General features: G+C 47.0%; 1 protein-coding gene across 1 annotated transcript; it reads left to right on the top strand.

The window, feature by feature from the left end:
* The first annotated feature begins 1,901 nt into the window (after positions 1 to 1,901).
* ITPRIP (inositol 1,4,5-trisphosphate receptor interacting protein) lies at positions 1,902 to 26,049 on the top strand. The gene is made up of 3 exons (XM_058841281.1): positions 1,902 to 2,404; positions 7,258 to 7,364; positions 19,871 to 26,049. Exon 3 carries the CDS (start codon positions 19,873 to 19,875, stop codon positions 21,520 to 21,522), a length of 1,650 nt encoding a protein of 549 aa, XP_058697264.1. The 5' UTR covers positions 1,902 to 2,404; positions 7,258 to 7,364; positions 19,871 to 19,872; the 3' UTR covers positions 21,523 to 26,049.

Genomic DNA, 26,049 nt, shown 5'->3' with positions numbered 1-26,049 from the left:
AACAATTGATGGTTTTGTAATGAATTAGAAATACTAGTGGAAAGAATAAGTTCTCAATCATCTAACATATCTGAAAGCAGCTGAGAAAGTTTGACTCTCAGCCCAAATCCTGCTCTTGTCCTGCACCTGCTGATGGGATCTTAGAGCCCATTTTAGAAATAATATTATTATATCTAATTTCTGCTGCAGTAGTAGCCATGTCACAGAGCCACAAGTTAAGTCCCAGTGTGTGAAGAACTATGGTACTGTTCCACTGCTTGCAGCTTCAGGTCCTGCCCAGCATGTGAGTAAGTTAGCGGAGCTTGGCTCATTATCAAATAAATTACTACCTTTAGCAAGATAATGATCTCGAGCCTTCTGCAGTGCAGCAATACTCAAACAATGAATCATATCTTAGAGTTGTCAGTTGCTTCTAGCTTTCCCTCTTTCAGACTACTGAACTGCATCAAAAGCCCCCTAACACAAATCAAATGAATGTGTCTTGGTTTGAGTTTTCCATTTATGTGTATTATATTGTTATAATAATTTTATACCATCTTAGGTGGCACAGAAAGTAGGTCCTGAATCTAGGATGGTGGATATGTAATATAATCTGCTGAGATGTGAGCTTTCCTGTGAAAAATGTTCAGGTCTTTTCCCTGTATCCCAGAGAAATTTTGCAGATACATATAAATTATAGCCACTGTAACCTATAGTGATTTGTACTGTCCAGTGTGTATATCCATACAGATAGATGTTCAGAATCAGTAATTACTACCTTATTGGGCTTTATGTGGGTGACATTTAATAGATGTTTTCTTCTGGCTTTGGTGATGAATAGCTATGATCCAGGCAAAGGAGCTGCCTTCTCTCCTCCTGCTGCTGCGAAGTTCCCAGGGGAAATAAACAATGCACCAGACAGGCTGGGTCCTGCAGCAGAGGAGCAGGGAGATTCCAGTACTGCTCTTGCTAGAGATATTTCCATAGATTAGAGCATATGAGGAAGGAATGTACTAATAACAACCAGTTTGCTAATAAAACTGAATAAACTTGATTTGGACACTTAGGAAATTATGCCTGTATACACAATTACAAACACAAACCCTTGGAACAACACTAAAACCGTTACTTAATTCGATAAGTGCTTCAGGAAATACAAAGAACAGGATGACTTAACAGTCCTAGTTATCACTCACGAGTTAGCCAGCTTCAGAATAAATCTGTTGACTACATTTGCCTGGTGCCTTCATGATAGCACAAAGTCTTAGTGCAACATAAAACGCAGACTGTTACCCACTGCTGCACATGTCCACCATCTGAGCTTAAAAAAAATAATCAAAGCAGTGGTGGTGGAGAACATGCAACATGCCAGAGCAGTAGTAATATAAACCAGTTGTTCCAATGCTGTGGAAAGATGAGGGGTACAACATTGTTCCCTAAATCACACAGATGTTACTGTGCTCATGCACTTAAGTTTCCTGTGAAACTGAGAGCTGTTGAGATATCTTATTTCTGTGAGAAATACAAGAAGATAGCCTTTAATGCTAGAATGAGAGTAGTGTTCGAAAACACTCAAAAATCCTTTACTGTGGCCTCGATCACTAGCTAACACTTGCTGTGCCTCAGTTCCCTTACCCCTACTAGGACCAAGCCTATCAGAATTCAAAAAGCGTTTGGACAAACTGTCAGGCACATGGTGGGGCTGTCCTGTGCAGGGCCAGGAGCTGACCCTGTGGGTCCCTTCTAACTCAGGATACACGATGATTCCAGAGGAACTAGAACCACTTCTGGGCAACTTCTGAGGGAGGATGTTAGCAGCTCCACAGGTTCCTACTTGTGCCAGCTTGGAGCACGAAAATGGGTCAGCACTTCCGAGATCTACTCCTTTGCTTTGATAAGAACAGTACACGAGGTTCCGTGTTTCAGCTGCTTTCCTGACTTTCAGGCACGACCACCAGGAGGTCAGAATACATCCGAGAAGCAAGATGAGCGCATTTCCTCTCCGTCCGCCGTGCCCTCGGCCCAACACCATCTCGGAAGCTAATGGGGGAGCCGAGCAGGAGATCAGACAGCTCGCTGCCGCCCGCCGGGGCACGGCTCGGCTCCTAGGGCTGCCGGGGGTGGTTTGAAGGAGGAGAGGAACAGCAAACCAAGGAGCGGCACAGCGGGCCGGGCGGGGCGGGCTCCTGCCCCTCGCAGCGCGGAGCCGCCGCCGCGCCGACAGCGCCGGTGTGCGCCGAGCCCCGGGAGCGGGGCCGCCGACCCGGCCCGACCCGGCCCGGCCCGGCCCGGTGAGTCTGTCCGGGGCCGCGGGGAGCCGGAGCGCGCCCGGCGCTCAGGGGGACGCGGGTCGGGACGGAGCGGCGGCGCGGGCTGCCCGCGGCGGGTCGCGTTGGGGTGCCTGTCCCTGGGTTCTCTTGACGGGGTAAGTTTTGTGTTGTGCGCGTTCTCCGTCTCGGTGGGTACCGGGGCACAGGCGGGGTCGGGCCCCTGGGACGGGGAACTGCGCCCGCCAAAGTTCCCGCAGGGCTTTGGGCATCACTCTCCCTGCAGCCCGGGTGGGAGCCGAAGGCGCCGGGAGAGCGGCCGCAGCCCCTCGGGGACTCGGCGGGACCGAGCCGGGTGAACAGAGACCTCTCGGCCATCGCCCTTTGCTGCTGACACTGCCCGTGATGTCCTGGGGCCAGCGCTGACCTCGGACATGTACAGTCCATGCGAAATGCATCATTGAGCCTCGCTGCCTGTTCAGTGTTCCGCGGCGTGGGTTTAAAATTTCTTTCTTTCTTCTGAGATACACACATCTCTCTAAAGAGCACAGAGAGAAGGAATGAAGTTTTCAGCAGAGCTGGTGGGATACTTTCAGTAGAGCTGCTCTTCATGTGTGTAGGCATGTTTCTGAAGATGGCCAGGAGGTATTTGTAGCTCAAACCAGAGTGAGCCAGGACTGTGACACTGGAAGACAATGGGCTCTAAAACTGATGTGCAGAGCACAAGCCTTACTGGCCTTTGCATCTTCAGCTTGACAGTCTCCCACTGAAGCAGTTCTCTTGGGAACTGCTGGGCTAAAATCCTTCAGGAAAATAGGAGGCATCTCTTACATGGTCAGGCAAGATGAGCAGTGTCTCTAAGCGAACGTTGCTATTAATATGTGCTTTAATGAGTGCTGTAGGCCTTGCCCATACCCAGTGCATTTCCTTCAGGCACAAGTGTTTGCCATGAGCTGCCAGGCAAGGATGTGAGCTGCCGTGAAAGCAGCACTTCGACAGGAGAGCCGCTGTAGTGCAGCATATTGTGTTGTGTGAATGATTTGGTGGTTTGTGAGTGGTTTGGTGATGATGATAATGCTCTTCTGCAGTCCAACTAAAATTCTGGCTACCTTCATAGGCATCTGCTTTTAAAATCAGATTCTCCTTAGTATAAGTGAAAGGAGTTCTCTCAGTCCTCAAACAAAATTAGAGTATAGAAATTAGGAATAAAAACTTCAAGCCTTCTCTTCAACTTTGTTTTCAGCACAGTAGCTGCTTCATGCTGCTCTCACATGGGAACTGCACATATTAAGTGTGATTGCCACAGATGTGGAGAGAGGTGAATTGATTTCCCAAATTCAGAGAACCAGTGTAAGTACTGGGACCAACCCTGAGGGTTTCTTGGCTCCCAGCTGTAGATGACACTATTTTTTGCTTGCATGACTTGTGTGTACAGGACTCAGTAATCTATCTGTGTTCACACCAGTGGCATCTGCAAGGAAGAAGTGACCTGTGCACACTGAAGGCACTGAACATGTTTATCAAGAGCTCAGGTGGTGGCCCCTCACCTACCTGTCTTCCTCTTCTTGTTGCTTGGAGCATTACTTTTTTTTTTTTTTTTTTTTTTTTTTTTAATAACACTACTTTCCACCTTCAAGTCAAATAGCCCTAGGAATTTGATTTTTCTGAGTAATTGTTTTGGGCCATCTCTTGACTATGGCAGCCAAAAGCTGCATGTCCTTCTCTCCTTTTGTTATTTTTGTTGGTGCTATCCATGGCAATAAGGGCTCTTGTGTGTCTGCATGATGCCTCAGAGGGATGCCAGTACTTGTAATTCTTCTTGCATGGCAATGACTAACATGGGAAAGGAATCTGATCCACAGAAACCTAACACTGGTATTTCACAAGCTGACCTCACTAATTTCTGAGTTTGTTTTTTAAGTAAAACTGTACGGTTTTCCAAAGGACAATTTTAGTCTGGCTTTTGCAACTACCTGTTGACTGTGGTTTCAGTATCTTGGGGCTTGCCTGCAAATGAATTAAAATAGTATATGAGCTCCATGAAGAGCCTGCGTGAGTCTCCCTGCTGTCCTGTCCTGCTCGCTCTGCTCTGTGCAACTGCAATTGCAATCCATAGCAATGGTACAATGGAAAAGGAAGCTGAAAAAAGCTTTTGGCTTGTTCCTTTAGATCCTCTTTAAAATGGACTGTTGGGTGGGCCAGCTTTTTCTCTCCCAAGTGTTATTACAATCCATTTATACTGGGGCAGAAGCAGGTTTGCTGCCAGGCTGCATATTTTCCATCAACACTTGTAATTGTTGGGTGGCGGAGAGAGGTAGAGACTCTGGTTTCCAGGCTGGAGGGAGAGAGCGTGGCCAGGGTGTGCACTGGGCAGCACTGTCATGTGCCCAGCAATGAATTCCAGGTTTTGCAGGGATGTGGGCTCAGCTGTGTAAGCAAAACCTTCTGCCTGCTCATTCCTTGGAGCGGGCAGGGAGGCAGGTGGCCAACCTTCAAACAGCTTGAGGGATGGAGAGCTGGCCTGGGGTGTAGCTGCAGCAGGGCTCTTTTATTAGCTTGGTTATACTTACCCATACACGTGGGCCATGCAAAGTTGGCTGAGCCAACCTTGACCAGCAGCAAAACAAACAGGTTTTACTGCCATGACCTGAAGGCCAGATCAGCCACTGAGCTTCACTGGAGCAGGGACAGCTTTCATTTCTGTCAAGAAGAGGAGGCTCTCGTGTAGAGCTGACTCAAAACAAACATTGTGCTTGTTTGTTGGGTTTCTCAGTCTTCCCATTGGAAGCAGGGTTAAGAAGGTTTATGCAAGTCAAAGGTGATTTGAGGTAGCCAGCATGGCTTCACTGAGGGAAAATCATGCCTGACCAATCTGCTGGCCTATGATGGAGTGGCTGTAATGTTTGGCAAGGGAAGACATTGATGTAATTTACCTAGACTTCTGTAAGACCTTTGGCATGATTTCATATGATATCCTTATCTCCAAATTGGAGAGAAATTAATTGGAAGGGTTCAGTGGATAAGGATCTGGATGGATGGACACATCCAGAGAGTTGTGGTCATGGTCTGTGTGAGTGAGTCAGTTCCACAGTGTCTCTGTGGAACTGGTGCTCTTTAATACCTGTGTCAGTGGCATAGTAAGATCAAGTGGCACACAGCTGAGTGGTGCCGTTGGCACAACAGAGGGAAGGGGTGGCATCCAGGGAGACCTGGACAAGCTTGAGAGGTGGGCCCACAAGAATTTCGCGAAGTTCAGCAAGGCCAAGTGCAAGATGCTGCACCTGGTTTGGGGCAGCCCCAGATATGAGAACAGACTGGGAGAACTCATTGAGAGCAGCCCTGTGGAGAATGTCTTGGGGTCTTTCTGAATGAAAAACTGGACCAATGCAGCAATGTGTGCCCATAGCCCAGAAAGCCAAACGTGTTCTGGCCTGCATCCAAAGCAGCATAGGTAGCAGGTCAAGGGAGGGGATTCTGCCCCTCAACTCCACTCTGCTGAGACTCTACCCACAGTGTTGCATCCATCTCTGGGGTTCTCAGCACAGGAAGGACATGGAACTCTTGGGGCAGGTACAAAAGAGGCCACAAAGATGATCAGAGGGTTGCAGCATCTCTCCAATGAAAACTGGCTGAGAGAGTTGTTCAGCTTGGAGGTTCTGAAGAGACATCATTGCGGTCTTCCAGTACTGATAAGGTTCAGTCAAGGTCTTTCCAACATCTATAAACATAGTTGAGGGAGATCCTAACTTTTGAGATTTAAAATTATCTTAACAAGTGAATTGTATGTCCCATAGCAACAATTCCTGCCCAGCATTTAATAGCTCCTTTCCTCTAAGCAGACACACCTGCTCTACCTCACTGGCCCTGAGCCACCATGAAACCAGACACTGTGGGCCCTGAGGGTTTACAAATATCCACTGGGATATTACAGTGCAGATCCAGACCTTTGGGGCTTGGGGTGTCTTTCTCCTGTGCTCAGCAGTCTGTGCTGCTGCTGCTGCTGGTGTTGTGGCACTGGCTGAGCAGAGGCATCAGCAGCCCTGCAAGATGGGAGGGCTGAGTAGAGCCCATTTGCTCAATCTGGTCTCACAGTGGAAGATGGAAATAGAGAAGTGAAACTGTGCACACAGTCTGCCCAAAGCAGGTATGTAGGAGGAGGGAGGTGAATTGAAGAAGTTCAAGAGAGCAAGGATGTGTCAACCTAATGCTGAGCCCTTAAAATGGGCTTAAAGCTCAGCTCAGCCCACACTCAGCCCACTCATGAGGCTTTGGATGAAGACAGTGGGAAGGTTTGAAGTGGTGGTAGCTGGAAATGATGGTGGTGCATTCCTCCTCCCCAGCCCATTTATGCACAGCTGGGTAATGTGTCTGTTGTCTGCCTGCAACCAGCTTGTTGAGTCTTCTCTTTCTGGTTGGGGGCCTTTGTTTCCTGTTGCATATAAAATTTCTTCACTTCTCTATCCTAAAATATTGTAGTTTATCTTTTGCGGTTCTGTGTTTCACATCTTCCTGTGTGCTTACACTTGCTTCCTGCCTCTTCTGTTTTCTGTTTCTCCCATTAGCTCTGTAAACCCAACTCCCCAAGCAAGTATTTCTACCTTACAAGCTGCTTACAGCAGCTAGATGCCTTTTCTAGACAAACCAATCCCAGACAGAACTGTCCCAGCCCTTGCACTTATGCAGCTGCTCATTTGACCCTAATCCATTTTAAAAGAAGAGTGCTGGTGGGTGAGGATGGAGTCAGAGGAGGGAGGTCCTTGCTTGCTGACAGATCTACAAGACTGAGAGACCCACGGTATGATCTACACACTTTCCCATGGGAGAAGCAGCATTTTAACTCTTCCCTGATCACCTCAAACTGATTATTTCTGGTCTTTCGAGCTTTTATGATCATTTTATTAGGTAAGGGGGTGAGTTAATCTCTCTTTTAATCAATCTGTAATTTAGATAACTGCATTATGTACCCATCTTCTGCCTGCACTTCCTCATTCATTCTCTTTGTGTTTTGCAGACTTCCTGGCTGTGCTTCAGTGGCGGGTGACTGAATTTAGTCTTCTCTGCATCAGGGTGATAGTAGTAATGCAAAGTTTAATGAGCACCTGCAAAGCTGTGTAGCAGGTAAGTGCTCCAGGGGTCATTCTTCCTTCCAGATTTGATGTGATTTAAAAAAGCTTCTTGATGGGCTCTCAGTAGGAGATCTTGAGCCTTGCAGCAGAAATGCTGAAAGGAAATTGGTGTGGCTCATATTTTAGAAATGTTCCCAGCAGTGAGATTCAGACAGCTTCTAGCAAAGCAAAAGTACCGATGTTGTGAAGGTTTAATTTGGAAATGGCTTCAGTATGGAAGATCAGTGTTAAAAGCCTCTCTTTTGGACTTTCAGTATAAAGTTGTTCTTATCTGACTGCTTGGTAAAGTTGGGATGTAGTCAGAGAGTGATGGCAGGAGGGAACCAAAGGGTCCAAAGCTTTGCTGTCATCAGCTACTGATGCATTTTCTGCTGCCACGGAGAACTTGTCAGAAGTACCTTACCCAGACTGGGGAAGTACTGGAATTCCCCTCTTTCTGTGTGTTAGAGGGAGAGCAGATGCCTGGAAGTGCCTGGACAACTTTGAGATGATCAAGGGTGACAGCAGAGGCAGATGAAGGGAAATAGTGCTTTCACAAGCCAGCGACGTGTAGAGTTTTCATCCTTGTATGAAAACCCCTAAAAACACACTGGAAGGAGAACTGGGTGAAACCAAGATGTCTGGCAGTGCTGCTCTGTGAGTGTGTGACAGGAGGCTCTATGGGTAGCAGTGATGGGAGGGCAAGAACTGGAGCTGATGACAGAGGGAGCAGCCAGAGCAGCAGTCCTGGCTACCACAATGTCCTGCTACAGCTCTGAGTACCTGTTAGTTCATGAATGCCATGTGATTTTTTTGGGTTTTTTTTTAGTTATTTATTCTGGATCTGTGTTGGGTGGTGTCTGTCCCCTTTTTCCCATCACAGAGTTCAAACATCTGCTCTGCTCTAGCCAAGCTCAGCTCAGAGAGTTCCCTGGCATGCTCCTCCAGCCAGCCTTGATCAAAGCTGTGAGAGTTGGCCCACTGCCATTCTCCTGTGTGTAAATGAAGCTCTTTCTCTTTTTCCTTTCCATTCACCATCTTTCATTATTATCCCTCCTCCAGAGGCAGGTTTTTCTGGCTGATCTAGCACATTATTTGCCTCAAGGCAGAGATGCTTTTTCAGCAGTTATACTGAAAACATCTGATGCATCCCACTGCCATGTATGTGGCTCAGAAAAACCAAGCATGGTGTTGGCAAGGATGAGGACCATTACAGCCAGCTGTTGCAGAATTTAAGCCCAGTTAGGCACAGTCTCCAACTCATAGGATTATTCTGGTTGCCTGGCAAAGGAAAACTGTTACTGTTCCTTCACTTTTGAAACCAGGGGAAGAGCACGTAGAGAAGGTTCTTGTGCCTGAGCAGGAAAAGGGACATGAGTTATAAGCTGTCAGCTGACCCACCTGTGTAAGCAATTCATCTTTCCCTGGGTTACTCTGAGGATGGTGGGTGCCTTCACTTGAAAAGGTAGAGTTTGTGATAAAACACAGAAAATACAATGTAAATTGGCTTGAGAGTGCCTGGCTTTCAGCTCTTCCAAACTGCAGAGGGTTTGGTGATGAGTGGTGAGCTGAGGAGTGGGAGCAAATGGTTCTCACGGTGTCTGCAAGGAGGTGAAGTAGCTCCCTAAGACAAGATACCACCTGCCTGTGCCAGGATCCCAGCAGGGATCTAAACAGCTTGTTTTGGAGAAAGCACATGCTTTCTCTTGAAGGAGACATGCTTGTTCTTTAAGGAGACTTTCCTGCAGGTAGGGGCAACTAAGCAGTAGCTTAGACTACCTTGGGAGGCAGAGGTTTAGTGGAAGTTTTTCAGATTAAATTAAACAGACTTGCCAGAAATCATTCAGGCACAGCGTAAGCCAAGCATGTAGGCAGAGGGAAGAAACTCTATTGCTTTTTCAGACCTCTTTTTCCTCCTATTTTTTAAGCTCCTGTAGAGTGTTAACACATACCAGAGGCAGACCTAAGGAGATGTTCTCAAGCTTAAAATGTCACACTTGATATTCACATTATAATGCTTCTCAGAGCGGCTTGTTCTTCTGCATCTGCACCCAGAATGCTTCGATCCTAATCTATTTTCTGCTGGATGTTCAGGTGCCTTACTGCTACTGGTTTCAGAGGAATATTTGATTTCTAAAGGCCTCTGGGGATTTAGCAGCCAAATACCTTGGAACTATGGGAAATGTGAGGAAAAATACTTGAAGTTCAGCAGCACAGACATCTCAGCACTGCAGATTGCCACTTATTCATGGTAATTAAAAATTACCCTTATCTTCCAGTCTTGTAGGGGCAAGAATGGAAGGGATGTCTGTTTTGGTAGCTGTAATCCACCAGTTGACCCTCCCTTCCTGTAACACACAATGACACAAATTATCTGGCACAGTTGGTGACTTAAGGACAGAGCTCTAGTGTGGTCCCACCTAGTGAGCTGGCTATGTTCAGTCTAAGAATCATGGCCATGCTCTTCTGCAGCCAAAATCAAAAGATGGTCTGAATGTGCTTGGATGATGTTTATCCCACCTTCCTGTTGACTCATAGCTGTGTCGTGCTCTTGGAATAGGTGTAGGGTTATGGTCTCACTCTGACAGAGTTACAGGAAGAAATGTCAGCTGAAAGGGATGTGTTTGTGTGCTAAGTCATCCACAACACGTGCTGTCAGCTCTCAGCTTGTATTTGCTGCTTGTCCTGGACGCTTTGGATCTCCCATGTGAAGCTGGAGGCTTTGCTCCTTGCTGAGCTCCCTGTCTGCTGCAGCAGAGGGGTTTTGTGTCTGTCAGCAGGGGCCCCACAGCTATGACTCACAGTTCCCATGACGTTGTAACTCAGCCTTTAAGTGAGCCCAGAGGCTGTTCCTTGGCTTTCAAACAAAGCCTGCCTTTGTTGTGCTTATGGTATAAAGAAAGCAACCGTATGTGTTCACCCCACACATCCCAAATGAAAACCACGTGGCTTCACAACCTTAATATTTGTGTTTGATACTTCTGCTGCAGCGCTGCAAGTTACATCGCTCCTTTCCCCTTGAGTATTTTGGAGTTTCTTCCAGCATTCAGTTTACAAATTCTTCGGCAAAACAGAGAGCTTAGAGATGTTTCCTTTTCTTGATTAGAAGAGGGGGCTGAACAGGGAGCACATGAAAATTATTAAATGTGGGTGCATGTGGCAATAGGCTGTTTCTGAGTCATCCCCTGGGGCTCTGGGTTGGTGGCCATGGGTGCTGAAAGGATGAGCTTCATGGAAATATTGTACGGAAGTGGGGCAGTTTGTTTTCTTGTATGACTTTGCTTTCTTCTGCTGTTTTTTATTTATTCAAACTCATTTTGAAGAGCAGGATTAGCCAGAAGTACTCCGCAGCCAACATATTTGTGTGCATGCGTCTGCCTTGGCAGTTGTTAGGTTTATGGCAAGTGAGCCAAGGCTGGGATTCTTGCTTCCCAAAGCATTTGTGTCATTTCTCCTGATCTTTTCTAGAGTCACTAGGTAGTGAAGTAAGGGGGTTTGATTCTTCCTCAGAGGCTGTGTGCAATGTACAGTGTCTCTGCTTAGATCAGGGAGTCATCCTGGTGGGGGGCAAGGAAATGGGGCAATACAGTAAAAGTGCTCTTATTCTCTCTTCGTTCCACACCCTCTACCCATCCCTGCAGGGGACTTCACAGTCAGCTGGGTTGTGTTTTGTTTTTTACTTCATTTAAAGAACTAAAAAAGCTGGGATTTCAGGCAATGGAATAAAACATTGCTTTTGATTTCTGTGGTGACCGTTTTGGTAACAATGGCCAGCTTTTAAATACAGTTCTTTCCCTATTGTTTGAATACAAACAGCAGTGACTAGTTAGCAAAACAATGGTCCAATATAACAGAAACTTTCAATCCCATCCAGTGGTTTTGGGTCCTGTTTAAGCAGATACTTGGGCCTGCAGGTTTCCTGACCTATGAGTGTGGCTTTGTCACTGAGTCAAGACTGTGATGGAATAGAAGATCTCAGATCAGCCAAATTCCCAACCTGCAATGATAATTTCTTTTTCCTGTGTTTTTGTTCAGCATCTCAGTGTGGAAGTGTCTGGCAACTACTGTGCTTTCTACTGTCTGTAATATGTAAGTGCTCATTGTTCATGACTAAAATGGGATTTCATAGTTTCACAAGTAAAACCTAATCACTCTGCAAGTCATGTCTGAGCCCTGCCAATATCCACATGTGCTCTTCTTACATGTGCTGGAGTGCTGTATTCCTGCTGGAAAATCAACTTTCTAATAATGTTTCCACCAATTATTTTAATACCAAAGCATTTGTTGCAATGGGTGTACAATTAAGTTGAATGTACAAGGATGCATATGCTTACCACAGGATGAGGAGAGCCAGAGTAACCACTACCTGATTTACCAACACTGGTGTGGGGTTCTTCTACCTTGCTGAGAGTTAAGTGGGGAAAAGCAGAGCAGATTTAAACAAACATCTTGGCAATTGCTCTCTTTCTGTACTCACCACCTCTCCCTGAGGTGACTGCCAGGCCAGATCCATGAGCCATGGCTGCCTCATGTGCAAGGGGCTGTTGTGTGGCTGAGGGGGTGACAGCCAGAGCAGGGCCCAGCATGACCACCAGGGAGAGGCCAGAGAGGATCTGTGCAGTGACAGTGCTCCATCCATTGTGGTTGACACTATCAGGTTCTTGGGGGAGCAGCAGGGATTTTTGCTGATCTGTGCTGATGAAAGATTGTGCAAGGGAATGACCAACTGTTGCCCAGGCTCCCATCATGTTGGGTTGGAGAAGGAGGGTGCTGGTAAGGGTAGTAAGCAAAGGATTTTTCGCTTTGCCTGTGTCTTTTCTCCTCTTAAAAAAACAAAAAAGACCCATAAAAATTTTGGTCTACCCCAGCTGTTTTCCTCATGATTAACAGACAAAACCAAACAAAATGTATAATGTATTTGGCTTAGAAAGGCAAGCTGTCCCTGGCTGTGGTCCTACTACAACAGCTCAGTACGTGGGTGGGAGTCACAGACACACTTCCTACCTTTGCCCTCCTGCCTCTCCTGCAGCCAACACCACGTTCCAGTTTGTAAAACTCCTTCTTGGCCATAGCAGAGGGAACCCGAGGCACTACACAGACATGTCCCAGTTGCTGACAAGAGCTGAGCTGGCTTGCATAGTCAAAAAGCAATAAAAACACATTCAGGCAATGAGCAGGATGCTGAGTAACACACTCCTCGTGCTGTTGGTGTCTCCTGGTCTCCATGGGCACCCTCTCTTGGGTCCAGCCTTGCATGAAGTAAACAGTGAGTACTTCGGGGACATGACGTGTCTCTGTTATTCATTAGTTGTTAAAGCTGCCTTTAATGGTGGCTGCTGGCTTCTGGGACAGGAAGAGGATCATGTTTTGATTAGTGTTTTGATTAGTGGCATACCTGTGTGCACAAAGAAACAATGACTTAGAAATGGGTGCAATAAATCCCCACTTGCTGATGAAACTGAAAATCTAACACGTGCCACGTCTCTTTGGGTTTTGGAAAAGAACCATAGAAGACAAATAGCTCCCTCTGAGCCAGAAAGGGGAGAATTATTCTAGGCTTTGGGGTAAGGGGGACCATGGGATTTTATGGCAACAGCTTGTAAATGCACTTGTGTACAGTGAAAGCTGAGGCAGGACAGGAGTACTCTGAGCATCCTGACTGCTGCTGCAAGAAGAAAACTAAAAATCCGTCCTACTTGTACCCACAGTGGGCAGTGGAATGTTAGGGGGTTCAAATTCAGCAAGGGAGAATTAACAAGGCCTGAGAAAAAGCTTCCCGATGGCAAAGGCAGTACATGGCTGGAAGACAGGAGAGAGACTACCTGTCTTTTCTAGAGCCAGTCAAGCACTCCTCTGCTTGTAGAGAAGCTGACAAAATCCCTTGTTTGGACCTGGGGCTGCACAGCAGTATCTGCTTCCAGAGCCCTGTCAGTGCCCTTCACGTGCTTATGCCTCCCAAACCCATCTGCCTGTGGGAAGGCAGGGCTATCTAGTCCTGTACACAGGATGAGCATCAGCATTTCCTTGGAAATACCTGATCTGGTGACCCCTGAGAGGAAAATATTGTTTCCGCAAGCGCACGGCAGACTTGTTGGGCAGGATGTCCGACTCAGGCTGCACAACTGACCCTGTTGGCACTGCAGCAGGCCTGGGACAGGATGTCCACGGATATTACGAAAGGCTAATGTTCTCAGTCAAACAGCAGAACAATAGCTATCAGGCAAGTGGCCTTGTCCAAATGCTGTGCAGTGGCCAAGCAGCTAATCTGGGGTGTGGCTTCCAGGCATGGTTTGGAAGGCAGTAGCTCTGCCATACCTGACTGCTGTAGTCCTAGGAAGGCCAGTTGGCTTGTTCTGGTTTTAAACGTGGTTGTGTTACCAGTCTCAACATCCAGACCCCTGCACCTCATGTATTGGTGAATTTGGTCCTTGCCACTTGAGATTTTGGTAGAGAGCCAAAGACAGAACCCAATCCCACCCGTCTGTGCTGAACCAACTGTGATTGTGCTGGCAGCTGGGATTCGGTATTTTGTCTGTAGCATTAATTTAATGCTGAAAAACAAGTCAGAACATGAGTTAGAGCTGCTGTGGCTGGCACTGTTCTGTCCCCGTTGACATCTCATCTCACTGATATCCTGCACACAGCTTAATTCATAGGGGCTGAAAGAACAGCACAAGTTGGTGTCCTCAGGCTCTGTATTGGATTTTATCCCTTAATTTTCCTGTCTGGGCTGTGTGTGCTTCAGCTGACTGTGTGCTCAGGAGATGGGAGAGCAAGAGCCTGTCCTGCATGCACTGTGCTATGTGGGTGTGGAGTTGTCTAAGAAGCTGTATCTGTCCAGGTGTTTGTCAGTAACAATAATACTGATATGCATCTCTGTAATTCCCATTTCTCTGTCATTGTGCAAGTTTCTTACAAATCAGAGCTTGTAGTCCCCACTAAGAGAAGCCATGATTTCTTTCAGTGGCAGCTGGATCATGTCTGTGAATATCTGCAGAGGTGGCAGTGATACTTGCAAATTGGTGAAGGATATGGTGCATTGCTAAGGACTTTCAGGAAACTTTTATTCTTTGCTAGATCTTCATAAATGCAGCAGAATCTTTTTTCAGACTAAACACTCAAGGGCCAAAAGGTAATTTGTTCACTGTTGTATGGCAAGAGAAGGAATCACAGAGCTCCCAGAAGCTCAGCCATGAGGAAGTACGGCTGGGCTGGGCCTGAAACCCCTCAGACTGAGGTTCACATCTTCCCAGTAAGAAAGCCCCAGTTGCAGGTCAGTGCCTGGTTTGACCTGTTAATCACTGCAGTCAAAACAAGTAGCAATCCTTTCCAAACCTCAAGGACCTTACCAATAAGAGAGTCAGAAATCATACTTGTTCCCATGAAAGTTCTGGTTTCAAAAATTTGGCAGCTTTCAATGAAAAAAGCCTCCCAACCAGCTGCATTTTCTATCAACTACTTGAAATGCCTCTTCTCTTGCAGCCTACCAAAGCAAAACACAATGTAGCAGCCACCTATTCATTGCCTTTTGTGTCAGCCAGATTGCAGGAAGCAATCGAGTGTGTTTTAAGTGATGTCTTGGCATGTTCCAGTGTAATACTGAACTGCACTCAGTGGCTTGACTTGGGTTTTTCCAATTTAAGAATCAAAGCTTCAGCTCACTACTGCCTGGTTTATTGCTGAACACCAGCCAGAGCATGTTTTGCTTTCGGTGATTCAAAATTTGGAGGAATTAAATGGCTGAAAAAATAAAGCTGCATGAGAAAGTCCTGAGTAAAGAAAGACATTGTTAATGAAAGGGAAGTCTTCATTAACATTCTGGTCTTCAGAGAAGGTGCAGGGTTATCTGGGCTCAGGGCACATGAGCAGCATGCAGAGGCACGCTGCAAGCTGCCATCCCTTTCCTTCCTTTGTCAGGCTGAGCAGGAGGCAAAAGGTTCTGAAGCTGCTATGGAAAAGGGTGTGAGGAAGGCTTAGGGACATCAGAAGTTAAGCACATTTAGCTGGAAGGGACAGGACATTGTTATGACTTTGAGCAGCATCATCTCCATGGAGGACTTTGCTGCTCCTCAGGGAAATCCCCTGTGACAGGGTAGCTTGGGAAGAGGGAGAGCACACATTGCTACAGGGCAGCAGCTGCTTCAGGCTGGTCCACACAAACCCTGTATGAGCTCTGTGATGCTCCCAAATGAAGAGGAGAAGAAGCTGAAGGTAGAGCTGCTGCTGCTGCCTGGCTCTGTGAAGGCTTCTTCCTGTACTGCTTCCCTTTCCTTATGCTGTGCTACCTGGAACTGCGCTCCTGGCAAGCCAAACATGAGTAAATTGTGCAGCAAAGGGCTTTCAGATCAGCTGGGATGAGAGCTGGCCTCCTTCTGCTTGTCACTTCATGGCACCAACCTGAACTGCGTGACAGCAGCATTGTCTGTCCCCTTCCTCTCCTGGGGCTTTCTGCATCATCCAGGACCTGCTCTGGACCTGGTCAGGATCCTCCAGCTAGGGAGACAGATTCAGGTTTGAAAGGATGAGACCTAACCTGCCTGGGAGCTGAGGGTGGAGGGCTGCAGGTGCTCTTGGTGGACCCTTTGAACATACCAAGTGCAGCAGGATGCAGCTGATTGTTTGTAATCAGGCAACAGAGTGATCAGCTCTTTTGATCTTGCTGAGCCCTCACTCCCAGCTGGAGGGTGGGATGGTGTCTGCCCCCTCACTTCCCAGGGTTGTGCAGAGTGGTCATTAACCTTAAACTTGATGAAGCCCCTAGTCACTACAGCTCTGAGTGCCACAGAAAAGCCCAGAAGGAAACTAAATCTAGTGTCAGAGGCAGGTTTGAACAAGTAGCATCACATGCTGGGCAGTGAGCAGAGACAGCTTCACATCAAGACAGTGAGATTTCACATACCCTGGCCCTTGTTCATTTCCCAAGCAGCTTTCTTTGGTCTCCCTGCACCTTTCCCTGCTTTGTGCCCACGAGAGAAAAAGGATCTCTGTATTCTCACCTGGCCCAGGAAGCAGAGCAAGGGCTGCTTTGGCTGCTGGCAGGAGTGGCCTACCTGTGACCACAGGACCCTCTGGGGGGGTCTTTGGAGCCCCAGGACTTCCACAAGAGGGTCTGCAGAAGGTAGGTAGGATGTGAGCCTGTTACTGAGTCCAAATTTGTTTATACTTTAAATGGGAAAAAATTGTCAGGGTGAGAAATTTGGAAAAGGTTGCAGATTGCTTTGAGAACTCGCTATTTAAAAACTTATGAATACCTTTTATTTTTTTCTCCCATATTTGAAATGTTGCTAAATTTGATGCATAGATTGAAAATTTGCCATTTCTCTTTCCCAGTCTCAAGCCTGGAAAGGTTTGGACTCTCCCTCTTCCCCACACAAAAGCTGTCTCAGACTGAGCAGGCATAAATATTTTTATCAGGCTTAAATAGCTTGGGCTGAAGTTAAAAGCAAGGGAAAAGAGCAGCCTTTGTTATGGGGAATGCTGGAGCACCGTAGCAGGCAGTGCTACTGGTTTCACCTGTATTATTGAATCTCTCCTATTAGCCAGGAAAGCTGTGACTGAGAGATGTGGGAATGCTCTGCCCGTACCACCCTTGCTGCTGCCAAGGGCAGGCCCCACTGACTTTGGTCACTGAGCAGCATTAACCTTAAGCCTTAACTGAGGTTAATGTTTGGCTTCATTTTCTGGAGTGAGTAGCTGCAGTAGCAAAAGGGCAGTTCTGACCAGCAGAACTTGCTCTGGGCTGAAAACAGACATCCCGCTTGCAAATAAGAGTAATCTGAAGATCTTGTTACATCCAGTTTCCAGAGGCTGATGCCTGTAGCGCTTGCTGAGGGAAAAGGTTGCTGCAAAATGAGCTGGGGTATTGTAGAATGTCAGTATGACCCAGGGTGAATTCAGCTGAGCCAGCCAGTGATGGACTTGGGGATGTCTGGCCTACACCCTCCTGCTAGTAGAGCTCTGGGACAGGTAACCTGTGGTAGCAGTGTGCCCATGGGCAGCTGGGCATGAGAAAGAAGATCCTAAGGAAGCTGACTTCTTTCAGCCTTAGAAGGAATGTGGTATCAGTAAAATATCTCATCTGCAGGGACAGTGGTCTAGCAGAGCAGGGCAGTGATGTCATCCTGGTCAAGACTGCAAGAAGGAGGCACCTGGCCCCTGGCCATGTTATTTTTAAGCTTGGAAGGCGAACGTGGTCTGCAAGAGCGTAACACTAAGGAATGGAACTTGCCAGCACTTCCTGCCCTGCCCCAGCTAACTGATAAAGCCCCTTGCAATGCTGGGCGACTCCAGATTATTTTTAAAATGTGCCCAGGCATGGAGCTGACAGAATAACTGGCACACCCAGATTTGGGCATTAATTCAGCTTTAATTCATTGCCTGATGAATTAAAGAGTTAATGTAAATGTAAAAAAGGACAAGGTAGGGCCACAAACTATTTCCAGGGCAATGTCTGCATAAGAACATTCATCTATGCATGTGCATGGGATCTAACAAAAGGGTGGTTGGCAAATGTTACACAGGGAGGGGCATGGAGCATTATCCTGAGCACCGTGTGAATTTTCTTGCTGCTTGGACAATGCATCTCAATCCTGTTCCCTTCCCTTGTTATTCCAGTCCCAGCCCTCTCATAAGAAAAGATAATTGTGTGCTGAAGGATACAATTCCCATGTACAGTAAATGCTCACATTGAGGAAATCCAGGTTCCTGCAATCAAAACCAGCAGTTTGTTGTGCAGTTACGATAACAAGGTCCACTGGGGTGGATCTATCTTTATTGTGTGCCCTGTGGAGGCATAAATGAGATTGCCAGAGATGTTTTCCTTCTTGCCCAGATGCTGGGACAGCAGGATTGCTGTGGCACCAAAACATGCTGGGTTCAAGCCAGGAAGGAGCTATTCCAGGAGGTTGGAATTACAGCCCTGAGCCCCTGGAGCACACGGAGTGCCTTGGCTCTCTGTGAAACAGCTTCATTCCCACAGCAGAATTACTTAGGAATGAGATTGCTGTTTCTGGTCTGATTGATGAAATATGTTACTGATAGACTTTATTTCTGTAACAGAAACTCTTCTCTCTCAAGCACTTTTGAGGCATTAAAGCAGCTGTACTAAAATTTCCCAGCTGGAAGAAGAAATATCCCTGCTTGTCCATCTTGTCCTTCTGATCTCCCTGTGCTAGGTCTGAGAGGTGATTTCACTAGAAAGAGGGACTGGTGAGCATCACAGTAGTGGGTGACAACTTCAGATTGTACTGCTCTGAGCAGGCACTTGGGCTCTTGATAGTGATGCCAGCCCTCCAGAAACAGAAATGCCAGCTGGGAGGAAACAGCCCAGGCTTTAGGCTGAGCTCCACCTGGCCCAGCCCCCTGGGAGGCCTTGTCCCTATCAGGCAGAGACCCTGGCAATGGGACCATGTCCCAGGAAGTTGAGAATTAAATCCTTTCATTGTGAGCCCCATGGCACAGAAAGCTTTATTAAATGTGGAACTGGAGCAGCAGAGTCAGGAGCCTCACAAAGCCACTCCAAAACACTGTAGTGGCCTCAGTCATGCCAAGGGCCTGTGCAAGGGGTGACACGGGGGACTGCTGCTGGCACACGGCTAGGATGTGGCTCACAGCCTTGTTGAGGTCACTGCAAATAGGAGTGAGCTGTCTGCAAGCACAGCTGTTAAGGGGGTGCTTGAGGAGATGGCTTAGGTCTAAGCCATGGTGTTCACTAATGTCCTCCACAGGTCAGTAGTATAGTAAGCACCAAAAATAAGCAGCCTGATGCTTTTAGAACCAATGGGCTAAAGGAAACCCTTTCCATTTTAGCAGAATCTCTGCTCTTTTTCTGGGAGCTGTGATCATGAGGCATCCTGGGGGCCAGAAGGGTTTGCCACAGCCTGATCCTGGTGGTGCTGAAGGGCAGGAAGAACTTTGCTTGCTTAGAAGCACAAAACTGTGCAGGCTTGTTCCCATCCAGATGCACCTCACCATCAGGGCAGTGAAGGTTGCCCTGATCCAGGCAGGCTGTGTGAGTTCCCAGACATGCATAACATGGAAGGTAGCCAGGACAGACCTGCCTATGCCACTGCCACATCTGAAATATTAGCTTTATGTTGAGGGAAAGCAGTGCTCATCTCCAGTCCTGCTTTTATTCATCTGGGGAGGTTCTGCCTGCTTCTTTCTTTCCTTTTCTGTCCATGGAATTTTAAAGGACTAAGTAAGGACATGCCCTCCCATGCTGCCCAACAGCATTGCACTGGGTTGACAGCAGAGGAAGTTCCTTCAGAGTTCTGTTTTTCGAAGTTCATTTGATAAGAGCCACTTTCATACTCACCATCATCTGATAAAGCCTCTTTGGGAAGTTGGTTGATAACTTGCAGAAATGGGCGTGCACTTAGTAGTTTCTAGATTCAAGCATATTTTTCAGGGCTGGAAAGGATGTCAAAGTTCCTATTGCAGTGGGGAGTTTCTTTCATTTTTGCACTCAAGGGAATATATTCCAAATCATGGGTCATTTCACCTTTCTTTCTCTTCCAGGGATGCCCGTGGGACTCTTCCGGGTGTGCCTACTGGTGATTACAGCTATTGTCAACCACCCGCTCTTCTTCCCTAAGGAGAATGGCACCGTCCCCGAGAACACAGAAGAAATCATCCAGAAGATGAAGGAGCGGGAGGAGAGCCTGCGGCTGGAGCAGTTGCGCTTGGAGCAGGAAATCGCAGACCAGGAAGCCACACAGAAGGCTCTGGAAAAGGCTACAGTGGTAGTGGAGGAAAGCAAAGAAGAAAAGGTCCGATGGGATATGTGGACTGCCCTCTCCATGGTCATCTTCCTGCTGATTGAGCTCTGGAGGCAGGATTTCCAGGAAGGGAATTGGCAGGACATAGGAGGAGAAGAGGATGACATGGCAGTCCTGGGGAAGGCATTTAAAGGAGTGGCCTTCCCTGACAAGGCTGTCCTGGCCAGCTTCTATGAGAAGCGTATCCTGGGTACCACTGGAGACATGGCCAGGATGCGGGAGATGGTGGAAGGCTTTGCAGATGACCTGCTGGAGGCCTTGAGGAGTGTTTGTAACCGGGATGCTGACATGGAAGTGGAAGATTGCATGGGTGTGGGGAGCATGTATGAGAATTGGAGAGTGCGTAAACCCTTCGTCTGTGATCTGATAGTGCCTTTTGCCCCCCCAGAGCCTTACTGCTTTTGCTGCCAGACCTGGTGCTCTGGTGACTCTTTTCCCCCAGATGAACAAGGTTATGGCACTATCAAGGTGTGCAGGGCAGATGAGGATGCAATGGGTTGCATCTGTGACAAGACTAAATTAGGGGAAGATATGCTGTGCCTCCTCCATAGCCAGGTCAGTAATACCAGGCCCAGCAGTGAGATGGAAGACCTCCTGTGTTTCAAAAATACTCAATATCTGGATGCCAACCAAGTCATGAAGTGGTTCCAGATTGCTGTCACCAAGGCCTGGAACAGAATCTCCCACAAATATGAATTTGACCTTTCCTTCAGCCTCCTGGACTCACCAGGAGCCCTGAAGATAAAATTTAAATCGGGGAAGTCGATTGCCTTCAACCTCACCCCTGTGGTGCAGTATGAGAACTCTGACGTTTACTTCATCTCCCACTTTCCCCGGAGCAGCCTGGCAGCAGACACCCCCTCCAGCACCCACTGGTTTCTCACCTTTGCAGTGTATGAGAGGAGGTTCATCCAGCTGGTCTCCAAAACACTGCCTGCCAATGCCTGCCACGTCAGCTGCCTTCAGATCCTCTCCTTCCTCCATGGGAAGCAATGCAGCCTCACAGGTCCCAGCGGGCTCACCAACTACCACCTGAAGACAGTGCTGCTGCATCTCCTGCAGGCACGTCCCAGTCAGGACTGGGCCCCAGAAAAGCTGGAGGCCCGCCTTCAGGACATGCTGAAATTCCTAGAGAAATGTTTGCATGAAAAGAAGCTTTATCACTTCTTTATTGGCAATGGGAAGATACCAGCAGAGCTGGGTTTCCCCATCATATTTCAGAGGGCTGAGCCTATCAACCTTTTCCGTCCCTTTGTGCTACGCAGGGACATTTACAGGAAGATGGTGGACACATTCCATGAGATGCTGAGGAACATGTCTGCACTGATAAATGAGTACACAGTGCACATTCCCCTTGCACACACCAATGGGATCCGTAAGGAACCCCTTTAACCAAAGCCAAACTCTAAGCACAAGTCCAGAGGCAACTTTCTGAAGCCTTCTGGAGGCATCTGACTTTGCCTCCAGGAGGAGAGCTTCTTGTCTGGAGCTGAACCAGTCCTGGGCCATGGCTCCTGCTGAAAGGAAGAGGCTATAGGGGGAGGATAGGGGGAAACTGGAAGATGTGGTGTTGAAGTAGGTTTCTGTTCCACTGCTGTGCTTGGTTTTATGCAGCTAAGAATATATTTTTTCTATTGTGCCTCAGTCATGCTACAGCAGCAAATATAATTTATTCAGATGCCTGCAATGCAAATGGGGGTGGGGGTGTGATGGTGGCCAAATACTTCATTTCCTTCAGAAGGGGGAGATAAGAATAGGGTGGGAGAATCAGGGACAGGATCTTGGGATCAAAGGAGCCTGTCTGCTTCCAGACAACGGGAGTTCTTTCACCAGTGGGAAGTGCAACGAGTCTACATGCTGGTGTGGAGAGGAGGAGGGTCATGCACAAGATCTGGACTGGATGGAGAGTCTTAAACAAAGCACAGCTTCAAAACGGAACTGTAGTTAAAAAAGAAGAAGAAGAAGAAGAAGAGGAAGAAGAAGAAGTCGTCTTGATTGGACTTGCAGCAGTAACTTAAATGGCTTGTCCTGTCTTTCAGAAGCACCCCTGCACATTTTTCCTCCTGTGGGAGGATGTAGCAGAGCAGGGTCTGTGTCTTCAGACCATTTCATTCAAGTCTTCCATGGTAACATGGCTAGTGGTTTATATTCCTGCCCATTTTGTATGGATCAATGAACAGGAACCTTTTTTACCTTAGATAAAAGAAACACCGCTATTGGTTCTGGCCTTTTGAGTTGTTTGTTTGTTATCCTTACCTTGGGGCACTAAGGCATGAGAACAGCCTAGTTCTCAAAGCAAAGCAAGCAAAAAGCAAAAAAGTTCTCAAAAAGCAAAGCAGGGCTTGAACTATATGATCTTTGGAGGTTCCTTCCAGCCCAAACAATTCTGATTCTATGACTGCTGTAAGTTTTGCTTTCATTAAAGAAACAATTCTCCAAAATTATCCTGTAATGAAGCCAATCTCAGAAGTCTGGTAGCAGGAGTGAACAATCACCCTCCAAATGAGTGTGACTCTCTGCACATGGTTTTAATTAGGCCAAGACCAGCAGGCAGGAGAAGGAAGGGATGAAAAAGATGCACATGTAGTAGACCTGAGCAGTGTTGCTTGCAGCTGCCTTATGATCTGTGTTGCATCCCTTCTGTTCCACAGATGCAGGCAAAAGCCACTTTATACATTCTCCTCAATCTTTCAAAGACTGCTGCACTAGTAGACTGTAATTTGCTGAGCTGGGAGTGCAAAGGAGGAGAGCTGCTGCAGGCTTTCAGACCAGGGGAAAATCTTGAGGTATGTGCTAAAAAAAAACAACTGCAGAAATGGAAATGCCTGAAATCCCACAGGAAGCAGGTTAGTGCTGTGCCAGTGGGCTGCCCAGCCCCAGCAAGGTGGCTTTGCTGAAGGAGAGGACTCAGGAGATCCTTACCCTCCTGAGTGTGGGCTCCAAGCCAGGGACACTGTGTGATTGCTTTATGCTGGTCCCAGAAGCCTGGCCTCCAGTGCTAAGGGGTCTTTCCTACCATTTTTTCACACTAGGATTTCCCACAAAGTTTTACACTAGGGTTCCCTTAATCCTGTTTACAAGAGGGTGATTGTTCTGTGAGGTAAAACCCATCAGGAATGCTTTTACTGTCACTCCATAGGTCCTTTTTTATCAATCCTCTCTATCACATCAGAGAGAAGATCCAATCTTGTATCACTGCTGGGGACAGCATAAAACATGAAGCTTGTTATCCAGCCTTATCCAGTTGATAAGCAAACTCTCCATAGACATGTCCTCTCTTCTCTTTTCCTGGGAAAAACTTTTACCACCTCATTGGTGTCTGCACTTCTCTGACCTGCCACCAGTGTGGGACACTTCTCACCCAAAGGCAGAGAAGCTGTGACTCCTGTCTCCACAGCAGGTTTATAAGAAAGCACAGATGGTGATGGAGCTATGCTCAAAGTGCTGCTTCCCTTGGCTTTAATTACTACAGGTAGTTAAGTAGGATCTCTGAACAGAAAGTAAGGGGAAGGTAGGAATGGAGGAGAAGAGGCTGGTGGGTAATGCCAGTAGGAAAAAGTCTTGGATCATCATTGCTTGCTTCAGCATCCTTGGTGATGAGTGCGCGGGAGACTGCCAGGAGAGCAACAGGGCGGGACTAATTGCTGACGCTAACGAGTGCTGTAAATCCCTGGCTTTCTTTAGTACAGCCAAGAAGGCTTTCCCCAGTAGGAAAGAGAGCAGGAGCAGCACTCTTAGGGGCCATGGCAAGCAGGTAGTGACAAGCAGAGGTACAGGGAGGGTGGGTCAGTACTGGAGCCTAGAGGCTACATCAGAAGCTGTGTAAGTCGTTTGCAAACCCAGGTGATTTGCCACTTTTACCTTCCCAGGTTTACTGCAAAGTGCCTGTAGCAAATCCAGCTTTACGTGGATTGCTGGCAGGCAGGTCACACTGGAGCAGTTGTGGTTGAAGTTGTTTCTAAATGTGCTCCCAGCCCAGCCAGAGAGAATTAGAATTTCTCTGCCGTTTCCTGTCAGTAGTCTAAATTTAGTCTGCAAAGAACAGAAACAAATTTGTGACCCGGGTCTCTCAGGAAATGACATTCAGAGTTGAAAAATAACTTTTATATAAGGTTGAGCAGGGGGAGCATGAGAAGAAAAGGCTGTTAAACAGAATAAGGTAACTCCCCTATTAAAATGTCAGAACAAAGCTTTGCAATACCAGTTGCAATGGGCTTGTAAACGTGCCCAAACTCGTCTTTACACAGCCCCAAGTACTGCTGCTCAGACTCAAAGGGAACCTGAACTGATAAGTGGATTGAATCTTTTGTTCTTTGTTTTCTGTACTTGTATGCCTGTTCTCTCCTACACCCAAACTGACCCTGAAGTATTCCCATGGGATTTAATTGAACAGGAGCTGGAGCTGAATCAAGTAATTTATGGATTTAATTCCACTGAAAGCAAATTATTTGGCTTATTTTTCCTACATGCAATATGCTCATTTTGACCTGAGCACCTTTAAAGTGGTCTGGTCGGTGCATTTAGGCTGTGAGGGGTCACACTCATACCTGTTGGGGGGAAACGTTATCTGTGATTATAACTGTGCTCCAGTCAACCTCAGAGTGGAGATCTTCCTTGCAAACTGAAGGTGCAGATGTGTCCCATCAGAGGAGAGGTTGGTACACAGTGTTTCTTTTGACCACACCTCTGCCATGGTACAAGGAGGCCGTGACGTGAAGCACATCATTCCTTGGACTTCGACGTCTCTCCTGGATCAAATCTTTGCCCACCAAATACTAGCCTGCTAGTAGAAGCCCATGCTCACATTTCACAAAATAAGGTTTATTAGACAATTCAGTTCCATCAGCTGCCAGCCAGTAAAAATGTCCTAAGACATTTTAGTGTTGCCCATGGCAGTTCTGCCTTGATTGAAATCTGGGTGGGTAATCATAGGAAGCAGCTTTAAAGGATGGGAGTAAAAGTGAGATTTTTGTGGTTTAAAGTGGAAAACATTCTTTTAAAACCAAACTGCATATGGCAGCTGAGTAACAAACACCTCTTTGACAATGCCTGTATCTGTATGGGACATCCTAAGGAAAGGTAAACGGCCTGTCCTGGACCCTCAATACCATCCTTGCCCTTTGCTAACCAAGTGAACTCAACAGATGAACTCCAAGTGCTTTCCACTGGTTTCCAACCACTCCCTGTGCCCTCAACTTGTGGTTTTAATATTTTATTACAGACTCTGTCAAAGCAATGGAATTAATGGTGGGTTGATAGAAACCACTGATCTACAGCATAGCCTCAGAGCCATTTGCCTTTACAAAATGTCTTGGTCTAAGGTTATTTTTGCTGTACAGGAGCTGAATGTCTTCTAAGGGGAGGTGTTAGGTGTTCAGTGTTAAGCAGCCCCAGAAAAGAGTTTCTCTCCAAGTTGCTCTTTATACAGGGGTATAAAGATGTAATTTAGCAAAATGATCCAAAAATTTATCCAGTATTCAAGCAGCAGGATTTGGTGTTTGTCCACCAGCCATTTTTAATGCAAAGTCTTTGCAGTGCTTTCTCTGTGGTGAAGAAATGAGGCATTAGGCACCTGTAACAGCTTTGCTGCTGCTCAGTGAGGGGTTGGCTCTCATAAGACCTTACCTGGTAAAACAGCTTTATTTATTACTTGTCTCTTTTTAGAACTGGGCGGGGGAGGGTCTGTGTATAACATGTTAGCTCAGGAGCAACACTGTACAGAGATCAATCTTGGCAGTGCAGCCAAGATGGGCAATAACACCAGAACTCTCCAGACTAAGGTCTTCTTTGATTGACAATGCTGTACTTAAACCGCTGCTTCTATAGCAGGACACTGTTGAATTTTTATAGATTTTCTCATGCAGCTTTATTTATAATAAAGGGAGTCTTGTACAAAATCTAAATGAGCAATGAGTTTCT

This window comes from Poecile atricapillus, chromosome 6 (assembly GCF_030490865.1).
Source record: "Poecile atricapillus isolate bPoeAtr1 chromosome 6, bPoeAtr1.hap1, whole genome shotgun sequence".
NCBI lineage: Eukaryota > Metazoa > Chordata > Aves > Passeriformes > Paridae > Poecile > Poecile atricapillus.
Note: the sequence above shows the minus strand (reverse complement) of the source record. Positions and strands in the feature narration are given on the sequence as shown.

Coding starts and splice junctions, on each gene's coding strand:
- ITPRIP (XM_058841281.1), top strand. CDS start 19,873: ATGCCCGTGGGACTCTTCCGGGTGTGCCTACTGGTGATTACAGCTATT.